This window comes from Panicum virgatum, chromosome 6N (genome assembly GCF_016808335.1).
Source record: "Panicum virgatum strain AP13 chromosome 6N, P.virgatum_v5, whole genome shotgun sequence".
In the NCBI taxonomy this organism is placed as follows: domain Eukaryota; kingdom Viridiplantae; phylum Streptophyta; class Magnoliopsida; order Poales; family Poaceae; genus Panicum; species Panicum virgatum.
In genome coordinates, this window is record NC_053150.1 from 500,539 (window position 1) to 520,487 (window position 19,949).

Sequence of the window (19,949 nt, forward strand, 5' to 3'; positions counted from 1 at the left end):
TCCGATGGAGAGACGACACCCCACCCCTCTCCGACGATGACGGCTCCCCGTCCTACCGCGACATCCTGCTGCGGCAACCGAGGGCGACCACCCCTGCCTCAACACCAGCGGCGGCGCAGGTCAATGCGCCGGCTCCGATGCCCACTCTCCGCTCCATCGTAGTGTTGCCGCCATGTGGCGAGGGTGGGCACCGCAAGCGTCCTCGTCGGCGGGGCCACCGGCTGCCCTCTCCGCCACCCTGGACGGACAAGCGTTCCCGGCGCTGCAACCGCCGGTGTGGAACGACAGAGCTGGTCGTCGGTCTCCGGCGGCACGACCACCCTCACGAGGCTGGTCGGGTTGCCCCGAGCCGTGTCCGGGGTCACGATGCGCGTTGCCCTCCTCGCGTTGACCCTGATGGCTGGCAACGAGTTGAGAGGCGGCGCGCGCATCCTCGGGACCATCGGGAGCGGCCCCCTCAGCTTGATGCACCGCCGCGACGATGCTTCCCCAAGGAGCTCGATGGACGATACTTGAACTGCCTTTCCTTCAAGCATCGGGTTGCTTCGTGTCGTTAACCTTCGCGGTGCCTGCGCTGCCACGGCCTTCGGCACCGTGCCAAGGATTGCTTGCGGCCTCGTCGCCCGCCACTTCGCTCGGGCCAGCCTCGGTTGGACGGTCGTGTTGCTCCTGCTGGGTTTGGGCATTGTCGTGATCGCCCTGTCTCGGACGATCGGCCGTTGCCGACGACTGCTACTGTTGATGGTGGCCTCGACCTCACGCTCTCCGCCACCGATGCCTTGGCCGTGGTTGCTTTGACTGCGGCCAAGTCAGCGATCATGGCTGTGCTTCACATCGAGGAGGACGACTTCTCCCTCGAGCCTGCCTTCCTTGAGCTGCTCGGGGCCACCTTCCGGTCTCAAGAGCTCCGAGATCGAGCTTCGGCGGCGAATGTTTCCTAGGAGAGGCCATCGCTCTCCGGTGGTCTGCTGGGGCACTCTGGGGCTGTCACACCCGTGCCGCCTGTGGAGGTGCCACCATCGGCCGAGGTGCCGCCTGTGGAGATGCCGCCTATGGAGGTGCCGCCTGTGGAGGAGATTGTGGTGCCGGCTTCTGAGGAGGCAACAGGCACGGTCGGGGCGTCAGAGGACGGCAATTCCGCGGCCTTGAAGGACTTCATCAGCCAAGTTACGATGAATATCCCGCCGCCTCTTGTGGACAAGCCGCCTCGTCGCCGTCGAGTTGACCCTGTCCTCATCGACGGGCCTCCTCAGCTGCCTTCGTCTGAGGCAGATAGTCTCAGGCGAAGCCATCGCCAAGCCTTGGACCCTCTCTCGGCCGTCAAGCCGGCAAAGCGAGGGTCGGTGCTCCTGATGCGCCGACTCGGTGAGGTTGGCGCGCCTCTGCCCTTGGCGGCTTCGGCAGAGCAAGCGGTGGAGAATTTCTTTTGTGAACCTCCACCGCGCCATGTGGACGCACTGCAAGACTTATTTCCGATGTTGAAGAACAAGAGCAAGAGCTCTCCCTTTGTGGGATGGAGCGTTGACTGAGGGCTACGCTCAGAGCCAGTCGTTAGGTTGTGCGGAATGTGAGTAGTTTATGTTGGAGTTTATCTTTCGAGTTGTGTTCAGCTGGCTTGCCGGCTTGTGTCCATCTGGAGTCCGTTCCATCTGGGTTGTAACCGAACACTGTACCAATTTCTTCTTCGCCTTAATACAATGATACGCTGCGCGCGTATTCGAGAGAAAAAATTCAAATCTGATTGTACCGCTGTGTTGGCCTCAACAAAAACTTTAAAATAAGATATCACTTTAATATATTTCAATCTCTTTACAATGAGAAGCATTTTTGTTAAAATCTGAAAGCATATTATAATAACATATAAGCAAATTAGAATAAATGTACAAGCAAATGAAATGATTCAAAACAACATTGTTTCTTCACCAAAACAGGGCAAGCCAAGGTGAAATCCCTGTAAAAGGTAGCATTTTACTTCATAGACAGAACATCCACATAAAGTAGTTCTTCTCATCTCATCGTTCTGCTCTTCTCATCCATATATCGTTCTGATCTTCTCATCCACATAGAAGTAGCATTTTACTTCATACACTGAAAATTCTTTTTTACTCAATGGACCGACCAAAGTCAGCAAGTAAATGATTAAATAATAGAACTAGCAAGCAAGTAAATGATTAAATAATGGAACTAGAAAGAAGTAAATAATGGAACTAGCAGTAGCATCACTACAGCGTGAAAATGAAAATCCATATACCTACCTGACTGAATCCTTGCTGGAGTGCTTATCTGCTTACCTACCTAAGCTAATGATGACATGCATTGTTGCTGTTGCAGCGACAAAACAACTCCTGCGCCGCTGCTACTCAAACAAGAGGAATTGAGTTGTTATTCCTGTCGTCCTGGAGCAGAGAGGTGAAACTGCAGTAAATTGTAGGCAATCCAATTAATCATGTTGGTTTTCAGTACATCAGGAAATCAAGGAAGAAAAAGAAAAAGGATAACTAGAATTTGAAAAATGGTGCATAGCATCGCTCAAATTCACCCCTTGCTTTTCCACCCATGCAAATCTGAATAAAAATAGTACATCCAGTCTTCATTTAGTATATCAGGCATCATCAAGTAAAAAATTTGCACTCCTATTGTTGATATTTTCGTTGTTATATATGGGGAAAATGCTTATTGGGAACTATATTATTCCCCATCTATAATAATATTATTGCCTAATTCCTACCTATAAATTGCCTAAATAAACTCCATGTTATTGGCTAATGTCCTTATCCTTTAATCTGAACACATAAAAAAGATAAGAAAACTACAGATACAGTTGGGTTCTAGGGGCATTTAAAATCCATGTTATTACACACAACAATTATCTTACAACAAAAGTATTGCCTCACAAAAAATAGGACACGTAACTTGCTACCTTACAACATATTTTGCAGATAGTATAGCGATATTGATGACAGTGCCTTCCCCCATGCAAATCCGAATAAAAGTAGCACATCCAAGCTTCATTCAGTACATCAGACATCATCAAGTAAAAAAATTGCACTCCTAGTGTTGATATTTTTATTGTTACACATGAGGAAAATGCTTATTGTGAATCATATTATTGCTCATCTACAATAATATTATTGTCTAATTCCTACCTCTAAATTGCCTAAATAAACTCCATGTTATTGGCTAATGTCCTTATCCTTCAATCTGAACACAGAAAAAAGACAACAAAACTAAAAGATAGAGTAGGGTTCTAGGGGGCATTTAAAATCCATGTTATTACACACAACAATTATCTTACAAAAAAGTGTTGCCTTGCAGAAAATACTAGGACACATAACTTGCTACTTTCAACATATTTTGCAGATAGTATAATGATACGTACCATGGTAGATGATGACATAGTACCTTGTTAACGCTTCTGCCATCTAGCCATTGCATAAACTACAACTAAATAAGATAGAGAATGGAAGGCATTAGCTTAAAGCTTAAAAATACAATTAAAATATAATTTATGGTTAAGATAGCGCCAAAGCTTGTGAATCACCAATGAGCACCAACAGTGCTAGGAAAAGAACTAATAAGCATAATAAAGAACTTAAGAGGTTTGACGGGTCATATATGAAAACCATAACCTAGGAAAAAGAATATATAAAAAGCATTTGGTGCATATACATCTATTACTAGGATTTGTACTAGTAGATCGGATACTCAACCAGTTAGTGAACAAAGTAACAAGCATTTTAGGCAAATACTGTATACATTTTAGTGATATTAGTTAAGCATTTTAATGAGAAACGGAGAGGTGGCAGCAGGGATGAAGGAAGGGGAAAAAGAAGATGGCACAGCCTTGTTACAGTTAAAAGATCAGATAGTTAAAAGTCACTTAGATAATAGTTAAAATCATGTGAAACTTTTCTAATGAATTCATTTCATCAGTAGTTAGGGGATACAAAACAAAAGTAAAGAAGACATACAAGTGGAAAAAAATGCAGAATCAAAAGGAGACAAAAATACACCCCCATAGAGCAAGATACAGTGAACATCAGCAACCGTACTGTAAAAGCAAACCATCAACATCAGAGTGCGTGTTAATATCCAAGTAGTACCATCGTGCGTGATGTTTGATCCAGATGACAAAGGACTCGCACATTGATTGTTCCACCGAATCTTGTGAAAGATGTTCATTCAAAAGAAGAAAATCTAGTGAAAGATTGACTCACCTTCCAATGTATCTCAAAGATTTAGGTGGCGAACCATCTTTGGCGGCAGGCAGCGACTGGAGCTGGCCGAGATATGGAGGTGGGGGAGGGGAGGCGGCGGGCGGCGGCGCGTTCGCCACTGAGCCGCGCCGGGAGTGGGGGATTGTGTCGTGTCTGGAAATGTTGAAGCGCCCGGCCAGTTTGCTGGTGATGGACGCGCGAGAGGCCGGTGGAGAGAAGCGGCCGTACAACTGGACAAACGCACGGCCGGCTGGAATAGAGTCTTTACTTTTAATTTTGTGTATCATCATATTGTATGATTTTTATTGACATGGTACAACTTGGTCCTCCTCACTCTATGCATAAATTGAGTAATTATTACGAGACGAGACAATTTTATTATTACATTGTCTTTGACAGTGCATAAGATTGACAATTGATTTAGTGTCTTTTAGTTCTGCTAGGAAAAAAATAAAAGAAATAGGCATTTCAAGGGAAGGGCCCTAGGGCATCTTCCATCCAGCCATCGTTTGTAGATCTGACGGTGCTACCGTCGGCTCAGTCATACCTCACACAGACACAGGCCCCCGACACGAATCCAATCCGCCGACGCCGCCATGGACGACGATCCTCCCGTCATCCTCGACCGCGCCACCCGAGGAAAGAGGTCAGGTTGCCCTTGCGCTTGCGCTCTCCCTCCCCAGCCCACCTGCCTTGCTCCTGATCGACTGAGATTGGAATCGATTGATTTCATTGCTCAGGATAACCAAGCTCCTCGAGGACGAGATCGAGCAGGACGAGGTTTTCTGGAATCAAGACGCCCTCAAGGATGTAGGTTGCTTCCCTTCTCTTGGGCCGCTGCTGCTGGGGGCTTAGCTGCTTAGGCTTCTTCTCATTTCCGACCTCTGCATATGTTGCTGTCCTGTCCTCTGCATATCTTACAGTTGCTGTCCTCTCACGTACTCCTACTTTCCCCGCAGGAGGAAAACTACGAGGAAGAGCAGGATGCTGGCGACGAATTCGACAGTGATTTTGATCGAGTTGTGAGATCCCTTCCTTCTCCCCTCTTCACTTGTTTCTGTTCCTAGCTTTCATTACTGGACACAGGACATTCTTTCACACGCTGTCGTTAACTCAGTGCCCTGTGCCCATCTAACTTCTCTGGATCTGCACAGGAATCTGAACCTGATGATGAGCCAGAAAAGGAAGAACGTGAGAGGTATACATGTTCTCCTAGCTCACACCCTTGTTAGTAGATTGCATCGTGTAATCTAGCTACAAATCCTCTTCTCATGCCCCCGGCTCAACTGTGAACCAGATTACCAATCAAAAAGCGCCTTATGTTCCCCGGCAAGACGTTGAGAAAGACCAATGCCAAGAAGAAGGTGATCCCAAAACTAGAAGATGACACAAAAGCTGACAAGCCAAGTGCATCCACACAAGCATATGTTCCTGATGAATTAGAGACAGAGAAGACCATAAGGAAATCAACCAGAACGTCGGTTATTGTCAGACAAGTGGAAAGAGAAGCAATACGTGCTGAAAAAGAAGCAACAGTCAAGGTATGTATTCATTTGGGTGCTCTCCAATTCCTGCATCAGATGCTATAATTGAATTCAGCATTTTATCTACTCATGGACAACAGAATCTTGTAGTGGTCAGATTGATTTTTCAGCCTATGGTGTTTTTGTTTTTGGGATTTATGTTCACTTCCTTTTTACCCTCTTCTGAACTGTGTCAGCCAATTAAGAAGAAAAAAGGAAGGAGAAGAAAAGCGGATGACACAAGAGGAGATGCTTTTGGAAGCAGCTGAAACAGGTTTAAACTTCGTTTCCCTTACATCTTATCTGAAAAGTACATAGATGGAATTTGCCAGCATTGATTGTGTTGTTCTGATTTCATTTTATTGTTTACCTTTGTCTATGTCGCTAAGAGGGTTACGCCCCAACGAGTTTCTTGTGGGTTTCAAATCCATTAGAGTGGCTATTTTTTATGCTGGTTTGCCAAAACCTAAAGCAACCCTCCTCCTTTACCCGGGCTTGGGATCGGCTATGCTGAGACGACTCAGGAGAGAGAGTCTTCCAGTCAGCATAAGCGGAGTTCTAGTTACCTGATCAGCAGTATTGTGCTCCATTAGGGGAATCACGTCTGGAATTCATAAATGGGGCATCATTTGGGTCGGAACTTTGTACAACATCAGCACCTTGTAAGTGTTACAGTTTGGTTGGTGCTGTGTCAGTCGTTCAGTATCTCTAGCAGCAATTTTAAATGTGAGCTTAGCAGTTTCAAATCAAATTGCTGTACTAAGCATTATCTTTTGTAACACTTCTGTTTTACAGATCCGGAGAAATCTCTGTGTGGTGACAGGACTTCCTGCCAAGTATGTTTCTGTAACCCCTATTTGTGCTATGCATTCGATGTATGTCTCCTTGTTTCAGTGTTTGTATATGTTTTATTTGTCTACAAGTAATAACTTTGACAGACATGCATCCTTTGTTTGGTAGCTGCATTTTATTCTAGTCTGGTTTTATATGCTCTGAATCACTCTGATCTTACCACTGTGTGTATGAGCTGAAAACCCTGAGACATTGTGCTGCTTGAATTTGATTTTTTTTTTAAAGAATGATTTGCTTGAATTCTGCTATTCGTATCCCTTGGTTTAGCTCCACCAACTATGCAAACAATTTCAATTGTGCTTACCAGACAGCTCCTTGAGTGCTCTTAATCTAGAAATTTGAACTGTACTGCAGAGAGGTAGAGTTGAAGCAGGATTTCATGTCTATATAACCATGTTAGAGTATATTAGGCAACTCCGGATATAGTTAGTTTAGGATTGATTGTAATCCCGGGATAACCTTTCTTATCTCTAGGAGAGGTTACTTGCCCTCCAAGCCATGTACTCCTATATATACCGCCCAAGGGGCTCAATGCAATACACCGACCACATTATACGCATCCTACCTTTTCTACATGGTGTCAGAGGGTCACGATCCTGTGACCTAACAAGGCTTCAGCTGCCGCCGCCGCCGCGCGCCCCCGGGGAGATCGAGATTGATCTCCGCCGGGGGCAGCACCCTCCTAGGATGCACTGCGGATCCCTCTGATCCGCGCCGCCATCGTCGTCAACAAGCAGCAGGGGACCTACCTCTTCCTGTCGCCCATTGGATCCATGGTTGCGCCGCCGTCGTCCTCGTCTGGCACTGCGTCGCCATGGGCCCGCCGCCGAGCCTGCCCTGCCTCTGCGTCGTCGCTCCCTCGGCACCGCATCAGGACCTGCCGCCCCTTCCGCGCAACGTCCAGGCGCCCCCCTCCCACTTGCGCTGCCGCTGAGCGCGAGTGCGTGGCTGCGGAGGAAGCCGTGGGGCCGCCAGGCCACCGCGCAGTCCGGGCCGGCGTCAATGCCGGGCTACAGCGCTACCATCGCCCTCCACCATCGGCCCTCTCCAACTCGCCGCCGCGGGCCTGCTTCCCCTCCCTCCGCCGCCCGCAAGGTCGCGGCTGCGGGGGCGGCCTCTGGGGGTCGTTCGGCTGCTGCACACGGCCGGAGCAGAGGAGCCGCTCGGGTTGCACCTCCCCCCGTCGAGCTCCCTCGCCGGCGGACCCTTCCTCCTCTCCTTTTTCTGCCCGTGGTTGACCACAATTGGGAAAGGATAAGGGAGGGGAGGGACATTTGCTAGGTGCACTCGAGATTGTACCCCATGGTTCGTCTGCTGCTGCTGTTTTTTTTTTCTTTTCCGATCTAAGATCGGTTTGCGTCGCCCTGCCGTTCGTCGCCGTTCATCGTCGACACTCCCGAAGGACGAGGTTGTTGCTGCGCCCTCCAGACTGCAGCAATGACGTTCGTGATCAAGGCACCCTACCGGTGTCGTCGCCTTTTCAGGCGGTGGCGCTACTCGCCGCTGGTCTTCGTCAAGCAGGTGCTCGATCCGCCTCCGCGCCTCCTGCCGTTGTCGCACGGACATCGCCGCCGATGTTCCTGAAGGAAGACGTAGTCGCCACCCCTGATCTGAGCGCGACACTTGCTGCAACCTGCGCCGTCGCCACCCCTGTTCTGAGCATGACCTAAGTCGCAAACCGTGTCGTCTACCATCGTCATCCGCCGCACCATCCTGCTGCTGTCTTCGGCAAGAAGCTGCTGAGTTTGTGTACTCGAGCACCTCGACGATGCTTCGATCCGCGCCCCCTCCATGGCTTCGACCACGTCCACCTCGACTTTGGCTACTACGGCACTAAAGGACTATCATCTGCATGAGTCTCCAGTCCAAGCTTTCGCACCGGCATTCCGACTGCAGGGGGGATACGTCTCCATTGTTCTCTAGTCTGACCGTTCGTGTTGCTACCGCTACGACTGCGGGGGGATGTTAGAGTATATTAGGCAACTCCGGATATAGTTAGTTTAGGTTTGATTGTAATCCCGGGATAACCTTCCTTATCTCTAGGAGAGGCTACTTGCCCAGCAAGCCATGTACTCGACTACTCGTATATATACCGCCCAAGGGGCTCAATGCAATACATCGACTAAATTATACGCATCCTACCTTTCCTACAAACCAATTTATGTAGTAAGCAATAAGCATAGAATTTATGATTTGATTCTTGAGAGCTGATTATGCTCATGCAAGGCTTATTTCCTGTAGATACCGTGATCCGAAGACAGGGTTGCCTTATGCAATTCTGGAAGCATTTAAAATAATCCGGGAGAGGTACGTTTTCTTTCTTCTAATAGATTCCTATTCTGCTCTGACGCCTAGTCATGAATGACTTGCCTGCTCTTCTGATCTTAAATGTGCTTCTTAAGCAAAACACTGGTTAATATCAGCATATATAATTGAAACATGCTGACATTTCTTCAACTGTTCCATGCATTCAGTTTCCTGAAAGAGGAGGCTGATAGAAAGAGGCCGAACATGGCAAATCTGGGAGAGCTTTTTGAATCAATAGCTGATGAACATTCCACGCCTAAGAAGAGAAGGGCTGAGGTAAGGTCGCCGAGCATATCAGGAGGCTTAAGGCATGGAGGGCGATTCCGGTGAATACCTGCTCTTGATGTGGACGAGGACTAACGAGAGAGATCATGTGATTTGATGATAAGATAGGATAGGATGCTGTGCCTAGCATTAGATCCTGATGTAATGCAAAGTTGAGGATACCGCCGAACTGTCACAGCAAATACCTGCACTTGGTATGTAATGTATCCTTGTCAGTTCTCGAATAACCATGAGCAATGAAATTTTGGCTTCATCTCGGCTACTTGAGGTCGATGGCTTGGCAGCAAATGCAGCCTATGAGAGGGATTTGTTTTGGAAACCTTGTTTCATGGCACACTGCTGTTTCAGCTATGCATCTGTTCATGGGAGCAGCAGGAATAACTCTTGGGCAGCTCTGAACGTCCAAAGTTCTACATTATTCAGTGGCATGAAAGGCTGCCAAAGAAATGATCATTGCTAATGTGATGTGTAAACATTAGTTTCCACGAATTTTGCTCTCCTAGTGATATTATTGCATGCAATTACATTCACACAGGCACGTGGGCCTTCAGTGTTCGGAGAAGGATTTTACAGCATTCATGTTCAGAACTGGTGCCTATTACGGCCCGTGAGACACCCACCGGGATGATTAACCCAAAATTGTAAGCATCATAACAAAATGTATACAGTTAAATTACATTCAAAATTCCTCGCACAAAAGAAAGAATTGTTTTCGTGCTGTGGAATTCGAAACCACTCACATTGGCTGGAGAGGGGAAACAGTAAAATTTTGCAATTACATGTCTATGTGCTGTGGGAAGCAGCTTGCCTCTTGTCGTCCTGATGTCTAGCTCTACTAACTAGGCATACATCTCAGGCACTAATACACAAACACAACCTAGCCTATGCTCCCTTGAGTTTGCGTGATGGAGGCCGCCGGAATATGTTAATGAGATCATCAACACCCTGTTCAAAGCAAGTAATATTTTCTCAGTTGTGGGGAAAAAAGGTTGAAGCTATATCCAAAGTAGAGCATGCGAATAAATGATTCATACCCGTGTAGTGATTACTAGGAAGCAGAAGAGAACGATCAGATAGGAACCAAGCACCAAAAGGAACAGCAGATCAAAAGTAACACTTGCAACCTGGGTAGTTAAGGAAACAATTGTCGTGTGAGGTAACATCTTTTTTTTTTCTTTTTTCGAATTGGTGTGAGGTAACATCAATTTGGTGATGTCTCAAAAGCAACTTAAAAGTGGGATGGAACATCAACATAAGATATACCTGGTATACATTTAGAGTTGCTTTTGTGGCATCATAGAAAGTGAACATGCCATCAAGGGCATCATTTTGAACATGTACATCAGCAGTGTGTTCAGATAGTTCCTGCACCAGAATACCAATGTCATGGTTCGCAAGAAAACTGGGAATCAGGCGAGCGAGATGAAATCATTGGTGGGAACTGTTCAAACCTTTTTCAATGCTGCTATGAAGGGATCGTTTTTCTGCAGAAAAGGTGCAACCCGTGGTGTCCGTGACAAAAGATCCAACCAGGACTGGATGTAGTGAGGGTTAATGGCTAAGCTGCTATTCTCTGCAAAAACATCGATGTTCCTTCCTTTCAATCCATAGATGTGTCTCTGTAAAAGAGCAAGACGTAGCCAGTAAGTCTCAGTTTCAATCATCATCAAACATGGTACCCACATCCACATTTGTAGCATAGATGAAACAAGGTACCCACATCGTGCAAACCATTGTAATATAGATGAAACTGGAGATGTCTCCAAATTGCGTAACCTCAGCCCCTCCCCCACAACATAACACACACACACCCACACACACAAAAACATGTAAACACAAAACTCAGTACTGGACAAATAATTGTCCAAGAACCAACCGACAAGCAAATGATTGAGCTTACCGCAAGACTCTCGGAAACTAATCTGACAGTTCGGATTACTGAATCGACATCTGTAGATTCTCTGCCAAAAAGGAAAAAAAAATGTAAGTATTAAAATAGATTGAGATGGTTACTGGAAAGACTCAGGATACATTGGAAGTGACTTTCACCTAGTGTCATGAAGACCACCAGTGCTTTCCAAAAATTCAGGAGGGCTAGACATTTCTGAAAGAGTAAGTGCAGTCACTCTAAACCTAGAGAACTGCTCATGTTCCCATGCTACCTACAAGTTTGCAAAACATGACCCAATGAGATAAAAATATAACACAGTAAAATGCAACAGGAGAATTTAACAGCCCAACTAAGCATATCCTCATTCCAATTTCCAATACAAAGTTTTCTAAAACTCTGCTGTCAATCGGCAGTTGGATGAGAAGAAAATAAGAAGCATATATTGTAGTCCATATACTTGATATGTAGCGTTAGTCCATATACTTGATACATAGGAGTCTTCCAGGTATTCAAACAGGAAAGCTACGATGGCAAATAAAAAAACTTAAGTCTCATCACAGGCTAAGCTGAATTAAATTTCACCGGGGTGCTTCAAGAATATCCTTTGAATGCCCCCCCCCCCCCCCCCCCCCACAAACACCCGGTGATCGAATTCATATGTGAGCCTTATCTACTATGTGTGTTATTACAAACTTCGGTGGGACCTGTGCCCTCATGAGATTGTGTCCATCAATTTATGCATATCATATGAAAACCTATGGTGGGTTTCAGTTACATTTGATTTGAGCAAGGGTTTTGCAAATATGACTACAGCCCAGCTAGCAAGTCCAATGAAATGCAATTTGTTGAGCATTCAACTACACATTAAATGCGAGCACATCTTTAACAAGGGTTAGTTCAATTTTAGCAGAACTTTAGATTTGACTGGAAATCAAAGCTGAGGGTCCAAATGAGTATATATTCCTAAACGCATAGTAATGCTGAAGTGATACCCTAAGTCATTGCAAAAAATATATTATCATCTAATCCATAGCGTTAGTGTTTTATTTATTCTTGTTAGGAACCGAAATAATGTGAGGGTACATACTCTAGGATTTGAAACATTAATCTTCTTGTGCTTGATTCCGACTGAAACACCCATTTCTTTAGAAACATCCGAAAAATCCTGAAAGCAGATTCACAGACATCAATATGACTATCCTTACTGATAACTGAGGTTATGGACCAACAAACTTGAAATGATCAACATACTTCGAAGATTTGCTTGATATAGGGATTTTCCGGAGGCTTTGATACATGCATCCAGAGGTCATTGCTCCAGGAACCGACACTGTTCAAGCAGATAGCATAGTCAATGCTCTCACGTACACGCTGATCGAAACTTCTAAGCCACTGCATTAAAAACACACACAGCTGTAAGTTGCTCAAACAGATGACACAAAGATGGACCTTAGTCTCTCAAGTGCCCAGATGGGTACTTACCTTGCTAGTTCCATTGTAGTTGTAGGGCCCACCAGATGTTAACCCAAAAAGAAGATTGTACTTGCCCCTGGTCTTAGGATTTGAATAAAGACGCGAAAAAAGTCTTGCAATTTCTAGAAGCGCCACAACTCCACTTCCATTGCTGTCGCTTCCCACAGAAAGTGCCTGAGAAAATCCATGTTATCCAGACATCTAGAAGAATACTAAAGAATATTCCAGGAATATTTTGTGGATCAACATACAGGTGCAGCACCGAAGGTGTCATAGTTTGCAACTATGGCAATTGTTGGAAGCTGTTCTGTGTCACCCTCTCCTTTCAAACCAGGTAGCCATCCCTGCAACTCAAAAAATGATTCAGCTTAGGTATGTTCATAGTCCAAAAAATAACATGGAAAACAGCTTTGTTTTGTTAGCGCACACATTAATTTGGGACAATCAATTCAAACAAATAGGCATCTGCATTTACTTTCCTGCTTCTGAAGGGGGGGGGGGGGGTACCCCACAAGATACTACACTTCTAATAATTAAAGAAATAAAGGTAGCTTGACAAATGCTTAACCAGATAGGAGAGGCTACCTGGATATTAGAAATGGTCGGAGATGACACTTTTCTAGGTTCTGCTGAGGACACGACAAGTTTATAGCTACAAAAAGAATATCAAAAGAAAATTCCATGAGACTGACAGTTTGTAACTGTCCATACATTGTAGTCGAGTTACACAGTTCAGAGTGTAAAATGCTGGCCAGTTTAAAATATGCACAGTTCTGATGAGTATTACCCTCCTGTTGTTGCAGAGGCTGGTTGACCTGAAGAGGCAATTTTACGTATATCTGCCAGCAGGTTATCAAAGTCGTCGTCATGGAAAGCGAAGTACACAGGATACTGCATAAATCATTGAACGTGGTTTAGTCAACAGATCACATGAAAATGCAAAAATGGATTACTCAACCAAGTGGGGTGTAGATAGCTAGAGATATTATTTCTCAGAATCTAAAATACAATAAAAATTTAAACTGCTGTAGAGATTATTTCTCAGGATCTTTAGGAAGCTGAATGCATAATAATTGTTTCAAGTTCACCATTTCAAGTGTTATTTATATATTTGTATCAGTGTAGCTCCGTGATACAACTGTTGAACTGTCGAGGAAGTAAAGGAGCGATATACAGATTTACAACATCAGTAGAGCAATAGATGCATTTGTTGTCTTTGCTTCAATGATAAATGGATTTGCACTTACTGGAACTTCTTCATGCACAAGCAACTTCTCAAGCTCGGCCAGCACACCCTTTACTTGCCCCTTGTCAACATTATTCCCTGCACTATCCTTGTCGCTGAGCTTTGTCGGGAGCAGAATGAGCAACCCTCCGAGATGTTTCTTCTCCGCCAGGTACTCTGAGAAGGCATTGTAAGAATTTTCAGTGACAGAGGCAGTACTAGTGTTTTGAGATTTGGCAGTTCTAGTAGTATCATTCGCAGTTGAGCTGTGTGGTTTGGATGATGGCGAGCAAACCATGCTCCAGGGGTAGAATAGCAGCGCTAAAGTAGCAGCAGCAGCAGCAGCATTCGAGGACGCAAAATTAGTAGCAGTGACTAAAAGCTACTAACTTGGCGACTAAGAGTCCTAGGAGATCTCGATCTCGATCCGACAGTTGTACTAACTAGGAATGCTAGCGAGGACAAGGTCCGTGTGGGGCAAGACACGAGGCGGGGAAGAGATCTATGGTAGTCTGTAGTCTAGTAACCTAATGGGAACGCTAGTAGTAGTAGTATAGTAAGCAAGGAAGATGGTGGGTACCTCTGAGGAAGGAGAGCGGGAGGTCGAGTAGCGGCGCGACGAGCGCGGAGCGGGAGAGGTCGGCGCCCGGCGGGAGCGGGAGCGCGGCGGCGTGGTGGTTGAGGACTGCGGCGCGGGAGCCGAGCGGGGCGCCTGCGAGGTCGTACTGGATGAGGCGGTAGACGCCGACGGCGGCGGCGGCGTCTCCGAGCTCGACGCAGGCGAGGAGGACGAGGGCGACGGCGAGGGCGGAGGAGATGGAGGCCAACACCTCGCCGGAGGGAGACATGGCCTCCTCCGCCGCGGGATCAGCGAGCTGAGCAGAGCAGAGCAGATGCAGGATGGATAGATGGACGAGGCGGTCATGTAGATGCAGATGTCGCCGCCGCCGCCGCGCCTGCCTCTCTGCCTGCGATTAATTCGGTCTCATGGGTTGCACTTGCCAAATTACCATGACTGTTGGGCTTCTTTGCATATTTACCTGTCCACCGTATCGTCAGCTTGTAAAAATTTCAAATCTTTGCTCTGCATAGTTTATCTCGATGGCATTTGTTCATGTAAGAGCATTCTCCGGCAATGCCCTCCAAACTGACCCTCTATTGGGCATGTAGGGGCTCTTATATTTTGAGGAGTTGATTTTTTCCTCCAACTCCAACAAAAATCTCTATATCTCAGCTCCTACTCCCCCCTGACATGTGGGGCCCATTTGTCAGTACCATTTCTTGTTTGTCTCTCCTTTCTTCTTCCCCATGGTGCTGGAGCTCAGGAACACGAGCGTCGGCAAGAGGGTCGGTGAGAGCTCGGTCCTGCGCCGAGGCTGGCAGCTTGCGCGGCACTTGCCCGCCGGAGCTTGGCCCGACGCACCGATGGGCGGAGGGCGATGCCTCACGCGGCGCGGTGGGCAGGGCCCAACCGGTGGGGAGGGCCCGGCCGGAACTCGGCCTGGAGCACCAACGTGCAGAGGTCGGCGCGACACCGGCGGGAAGGGGCCGGTCAGATCTAATCCCAGCACAACGATGCGCGGAGGGCGGCGGCACAAGCGGCGCCGACGATTAAGGGTCGGCCGGAGCTCGGCCCGTGCACGGACGCGCGGAGGGCAGCGTTTTGCGCGGCGCCGGTGGGTAGAGGAGGCGCTGGACGGGAGTAGGAATGGAGCATGCGCCTGGAGGGAGAAAGAAGAAGCAGTTGTGGGTGGGACCCACGGATAGAGGGCTCCCTGGAGACTCCCAGGTCTAAAGGGTGGAGGGGGAGATTTGGAGGCCTCCTTATTTTAAGGGCTCAGGTAGAGGGTCGGCTGGAGTTACTTTTGGACTTCATTCTCTAAATTTGGAGTAGTGGACTTAATAGAGGGTATGCTGGAGTTGCTCTAAAGAAATATTTTATGATAAAATTGATTGATCTCCACCACAACAGGGCTAGGATAATAATTTTCTTATCTATGTTTTAGAGTATGGCAAACAGTGCAGGTACTGTGATCTAACCTAGTAAATACTAGGATTATGGTCTCTCTTACACCATATTAACAATCAAAAGAACAATAGAAAGAAGCAGCTAGATGAGATATGTCAGTTAGTTCCTAGAGTCTACAACTATGCAGTTCTTCGGAAAGTATGCATAGTCTTATTAGTCAATTATATTAAATATAGTATGGTTTTTAAACTTTGAGTGTGATTATAATAATTTTTTTTGAAACAAGAGGCAAGAGCTCTGCCCCTCAATTAAGACGATAGAAAAAATATTTACAAGAAAGGTTAGCACAACGAGAAGCCAAAGAACTTCTGGAGGCTAACCACAAACACAACATATTGCCAAAGGTCATGGTTGCCGAACATGGAAGCAAAGCCGCCAGCAGCTCCGACTTCCCGTGGCAGACCATCCATGAACCACACACCTATGGTTTCTGAAGCAAGCGGCCACAATCGGTTATCGTTGCCAAGCTCAAATGTGAAGACCAGCTCCGCCTCACCCCAGCGGATGAAGACCCCAGCAGAGACCCAGACTACAGTGGAGGGGGGGAGGTTGCCGCGCGTCATCGTTGCCCGAGCCGCGTCCCCTACGCAGCAGCTTCGACTTCACGTTGCAAAACCCGCCTCCACGCGTCAACCGGACGCCGAGGAACAAGAGCATCCGCCCGGGAGACTTTGAAGCCACGACGAAGTTCAAATAGGATGCCTTCAACAAGGGAGCGACAACAATGCCGCCGCCGTCGCACGTCCACAATGGACCGGGTTTTCACCCATGAATATCGACACTAGCGGGAAACATGATGCCCCCAACAGGGAAAGAGCGCCCAACGGCGTCGCCGTCGCCAAGACTTTCGTCCAAGACCCCACTAGCGCCAATGTCGGGCCAAGAAGCCGGACCCCTCACCGTCCAACATCTTCAAACGCCGCTGTCCCGCAGCCCCATGAAAGCCTCATCAAAGGGCAGCGACGCGCCGGCTGCACGCGGCAGCCGCACAGTCGCGTCGACTGCCACGTGATTATAATAATTACGAACTGATGATCCAAAGGTTTGAACTTTTGTATTATCGAATATAAAAGAAGTTACTTATGCCTTGTAAAAATCTTGGTGGCAACTTTTGGACACAAGTTGGATACATTTATCCATGAAAAAACACGTTTACACTTGCAAAGTCATGCAAATAGGTGGAATCATTATTTTTTCATTAAAATTGAGAAACACAAAGCTTACGTAAAAATTAGAAAAAAGAACTTGTGGTGGGCTGCATGGAAATGTTCCCCGTAAATGGGCTGGACTGGACTCGATGTCAAGGGAGATGACGATAATGTTGGGCAGCTTCCCTCATGTGACGACCAAAATTGGCACACCGGTCTGATCGGTGTCCATAAGCGGTATGACCGGTCGAACCTATTTTAGGTCCGGCAAAATGCCGACCGGTCTGACCGGTGGGTTTGCCGGTTTAACTGGAATCCGAGTACAACTAGGACTTTTTGTAGATTTAGATCTATAATAGAATTCCTTGCGGGATAAGTCCATCCCATCCTATAAATATAAAGGGTCATGGCCGATTGAGGGTATCCAATCGATCAATCAATACAACTTTTAACTTTTTATTTTCGCTTGCCCTACCTTTTTCAATCTACTACTTGCTGTTCCTCCGTCGTCTCTATGTTGATTGAGGGCGTTCTAGATGGCCTGGCGATCCTAGAACAACCCTACGTGCGTCTATCCCGATGGGTCTTCTCGGGCTAACGTTCGTAGGTTCTTCGTCGTTCTCGCCGGCGGTGACCAGTCTGATCGCTCGCCATAACCGGTCTGACCGGTCTACGCAGGAGGCGCTGCAGCGAGCTCCTCATCGTGCCACACGTTTGAGTGCGTTTGTGTGTTGATCCCGAAAGGCGTCAACATACTTTTTGGCGACTCCGCTGGGGATAGAATCAATCGGCTGCAATGGCCGGTAAAATTCATAAACCTAGTGATGTTGATGCCACCAACATCAAAAGGCTGATTGTCCAGCAACATTCGGCCGAACATCAAAAGGCTCTTGATGACATCCAAAAGAAGATCAGAGAAGAAAAGGAGAAGGAGATCCAGAAGCTGGAGGAAGAAGCCGTGAAGTAGTACATCTTGCACTTCTCCATCGACCGTCAAGGAAGGTCACACCGGATGCCGCCTTCGATGCTTCACAGTTTGAGGTACAATTCGATGAGAACGAACAACCTGCTTTTACTTCAGAAATAGATAATGCTATAGATAATGCTGTTTCTTCTCATGTTAATAATAGGTTGGAATTTATTGATCAAAATATTCATAATATATTTGATGAACGCTTTAGCCGAATAGAATCACATCTTGGTATGAAGCCTATCGGTAGTGATAATAATGCATCTACATCTAATACCGATAAGGCAACGAATGATTCGGCTAATTGCAAAACTCCAACTAATGCTTTAGTAATTAATTCGGCTAACTAGCGCAACCGAATTAATTATAATTCAGCACCTCACGTAAATGTACCACATGGGGCAACAAGTTCATTGTAGCATTCTACGCCGCCGAACTTTGCTCAACATCATGGTATACCAAATCGGCCTATGGCCGATGATTTTAGATCTGGAAGCATTAAAGATGAAGTAATTAAAATCTTTAGACAAACTTTTGGTATAGATCCAAAAGGGAGATGCCGATTCTATAAAAGGCCATACCCTGAAAAATATGAGCATGTTGCATATCCACAGGGTTTTAAAATTCTTGAATTTGTTAAATTTACTGGTGATGATAGTAGGATTATATTAGAGCATATCGGTCAATTTATTATACAATGTGGTGAAGCTAGCACTAGTGATATTTATAAATTGAGGTTATTTCTTTTATCTCTATCGGGTGTTGCATTTACTTGGTTTATTTTATTGCCTCCCAATTCAGTTCACATATGGGCCGATTTAGAGCAGAAATTCCATGATTATTTCTTTATTGGTGAAACTGAATTGAAATTGTCACATCTTACATCGGTTAAGCAAAAGATACATGAAGGTGTTGCTGAATATATTAGAAGATTTAGAGACATTAGAAACCGATGCTATAGTTTGACAATTTCTAATAGAGACTTGGCTGATCTAGCTTTTGCTGGTTTACTTGATTTTCATAAAGAAAAGTTAGATGGACAAGAATTTCTAGATGTTAGTCAAGTTTTGTAAAAGATTCTGGCTAATGAAAGCCGAGCTAAAGAAGCTTTGCAAAAATCCAATGGAAAGTCTAATAGTCCTGTTTATGTTCTTGGTTGTGAATCAAATTGTTCGGACGATGAAGACAATAATATTTATACTGCTGAATTTGCTTAGCCTACTAGTAATAAATCTTGCACTTGCGGTTCTCTCAAGCCGATTCAGAAAAACCGGTAAGATAATATTAAGTTTACTTTTGATGTATCCAAATGTGATCGCATATTTGATGAGTTAAATAAATTAGGATACATCAAATTGTCTCATGCTATTCCGCCGCTTGAAGAATTAAAGCGGCGTGCTTATTGCAAATGGCATAATTCGTTCTCTCATGCAACCAATGATTGCAATGTGTTTAGAAGGCAAATCCAATCGGCCGTTAATGAAGGATGATTGGTTGTTCCACAAATGCAAATTGATAACAATCCTTTCCCTGTGCATACTTTTGAATTATAGAATCCTAAGGTTTTAATTCGGCCAAATCAAGCCGAATCAGTAAAGGGAAAGAATGTGGTCATTGGTAAACCAAGATCTGAGCAGAAGAAGAAATCCCTCGAAGCTTCATAAAAAAATTCAACACTTGGGGGGCAAGATCAGAAGAAGGGCGCAAGATCTGTACAAACCGGTCTGGCCGGTCTGGTGACCGGTCTAATTGGTCCTTCGGGAGACTCAGTGCTCGGGGGGCACGAGCAACGAAAAAAGGACGGGTCTACACAGACCGGTCATTCTGAGAGCTCTGGAAAAAATTCCAGAAATGACAAAAAGAAAGGGTCGAGTTTCAAGCAACTCTTGGCCAAGTATGAGGAGAAAGGAGCTACTCAGAAATAGAAGAAACGACCAGATCAAGCTGAAGATACAAATCCATCATCAGAGCATCGTGAGCAATCGGCTTCTCATGTGCAACAAGGTAATAATACTTTTGCACCATACTT

At 46.0% G+C, this 19,949-nt stretch overlaps 1 protein-coding gene, 1 long non-coding RNA gene and 1 pseudogene across 2 annotated transcripts; 1 reads left to right on the forward strand and 2 right to left on the reverse strand.

Moving 5' to 3' along the window:
- Window positions 1–1,896: 1,896 nt before the first annotated feature.
- On the reverse strand, window positions 1,897–4,262 carry LOC120679023. Its single transcript, XR_005676930.1, has 4 exons — window positions 4,218–4,262; window positions 3,380–3,444; window positions 2,256–2,415; window positions 1,897–2,088 (listed from the first exon to the last, which is right to left on the reverse strand). It is a non-coding gene; the product is annotated as an uncharacterized LOC120679023 (long non-coding RNA).
- Window positions 4,263–4,738: 476 nt separating this feature from the next.
- On the forward strand, window positions 4,739–9,455 carry LOC120679674 (annotated as a pseudogene).
- A 308-nt stretch (window positions 9,456–9,763) lies between these two features.
- Window positions 9,764–14,776, reverse strand: LOC120678533 (nicalin-like). The gene is made up of 14 exons (XM_039959771.1): window positions 14,354–14,776; window positions 13,796–13,950; window positions 13,336–13,439; window positions 13,134–13,200; window positions 12,800–12,892; window positions 12,558–12,722; window positions 12,327–12,467; window positions 12,163–12,240; window positions 11,234–11,346; window positions 11,085–11,145; window positions 10,636–10,803; window positions 10,448–10,549; window positions 10,219–10,308; window positions 9,764–10,129 (listed from the first exon to the last, which is right to left on the reverse strand). The coding sequence occupies exons 1-14, from the start codon at window positions 14,619–14,621 to the stop codon at window positions 10,067–10,069; spliced, it is 1,668 nt and encodes a 555-aa protein (XP_039815705.1). The 5' UTR covers window positions 14,622–14,776; the 3' UTR covers window positions 9,764–10,066.
- Window positions 14,777–19,949: the final 5,173 nt, after the last annotated feature.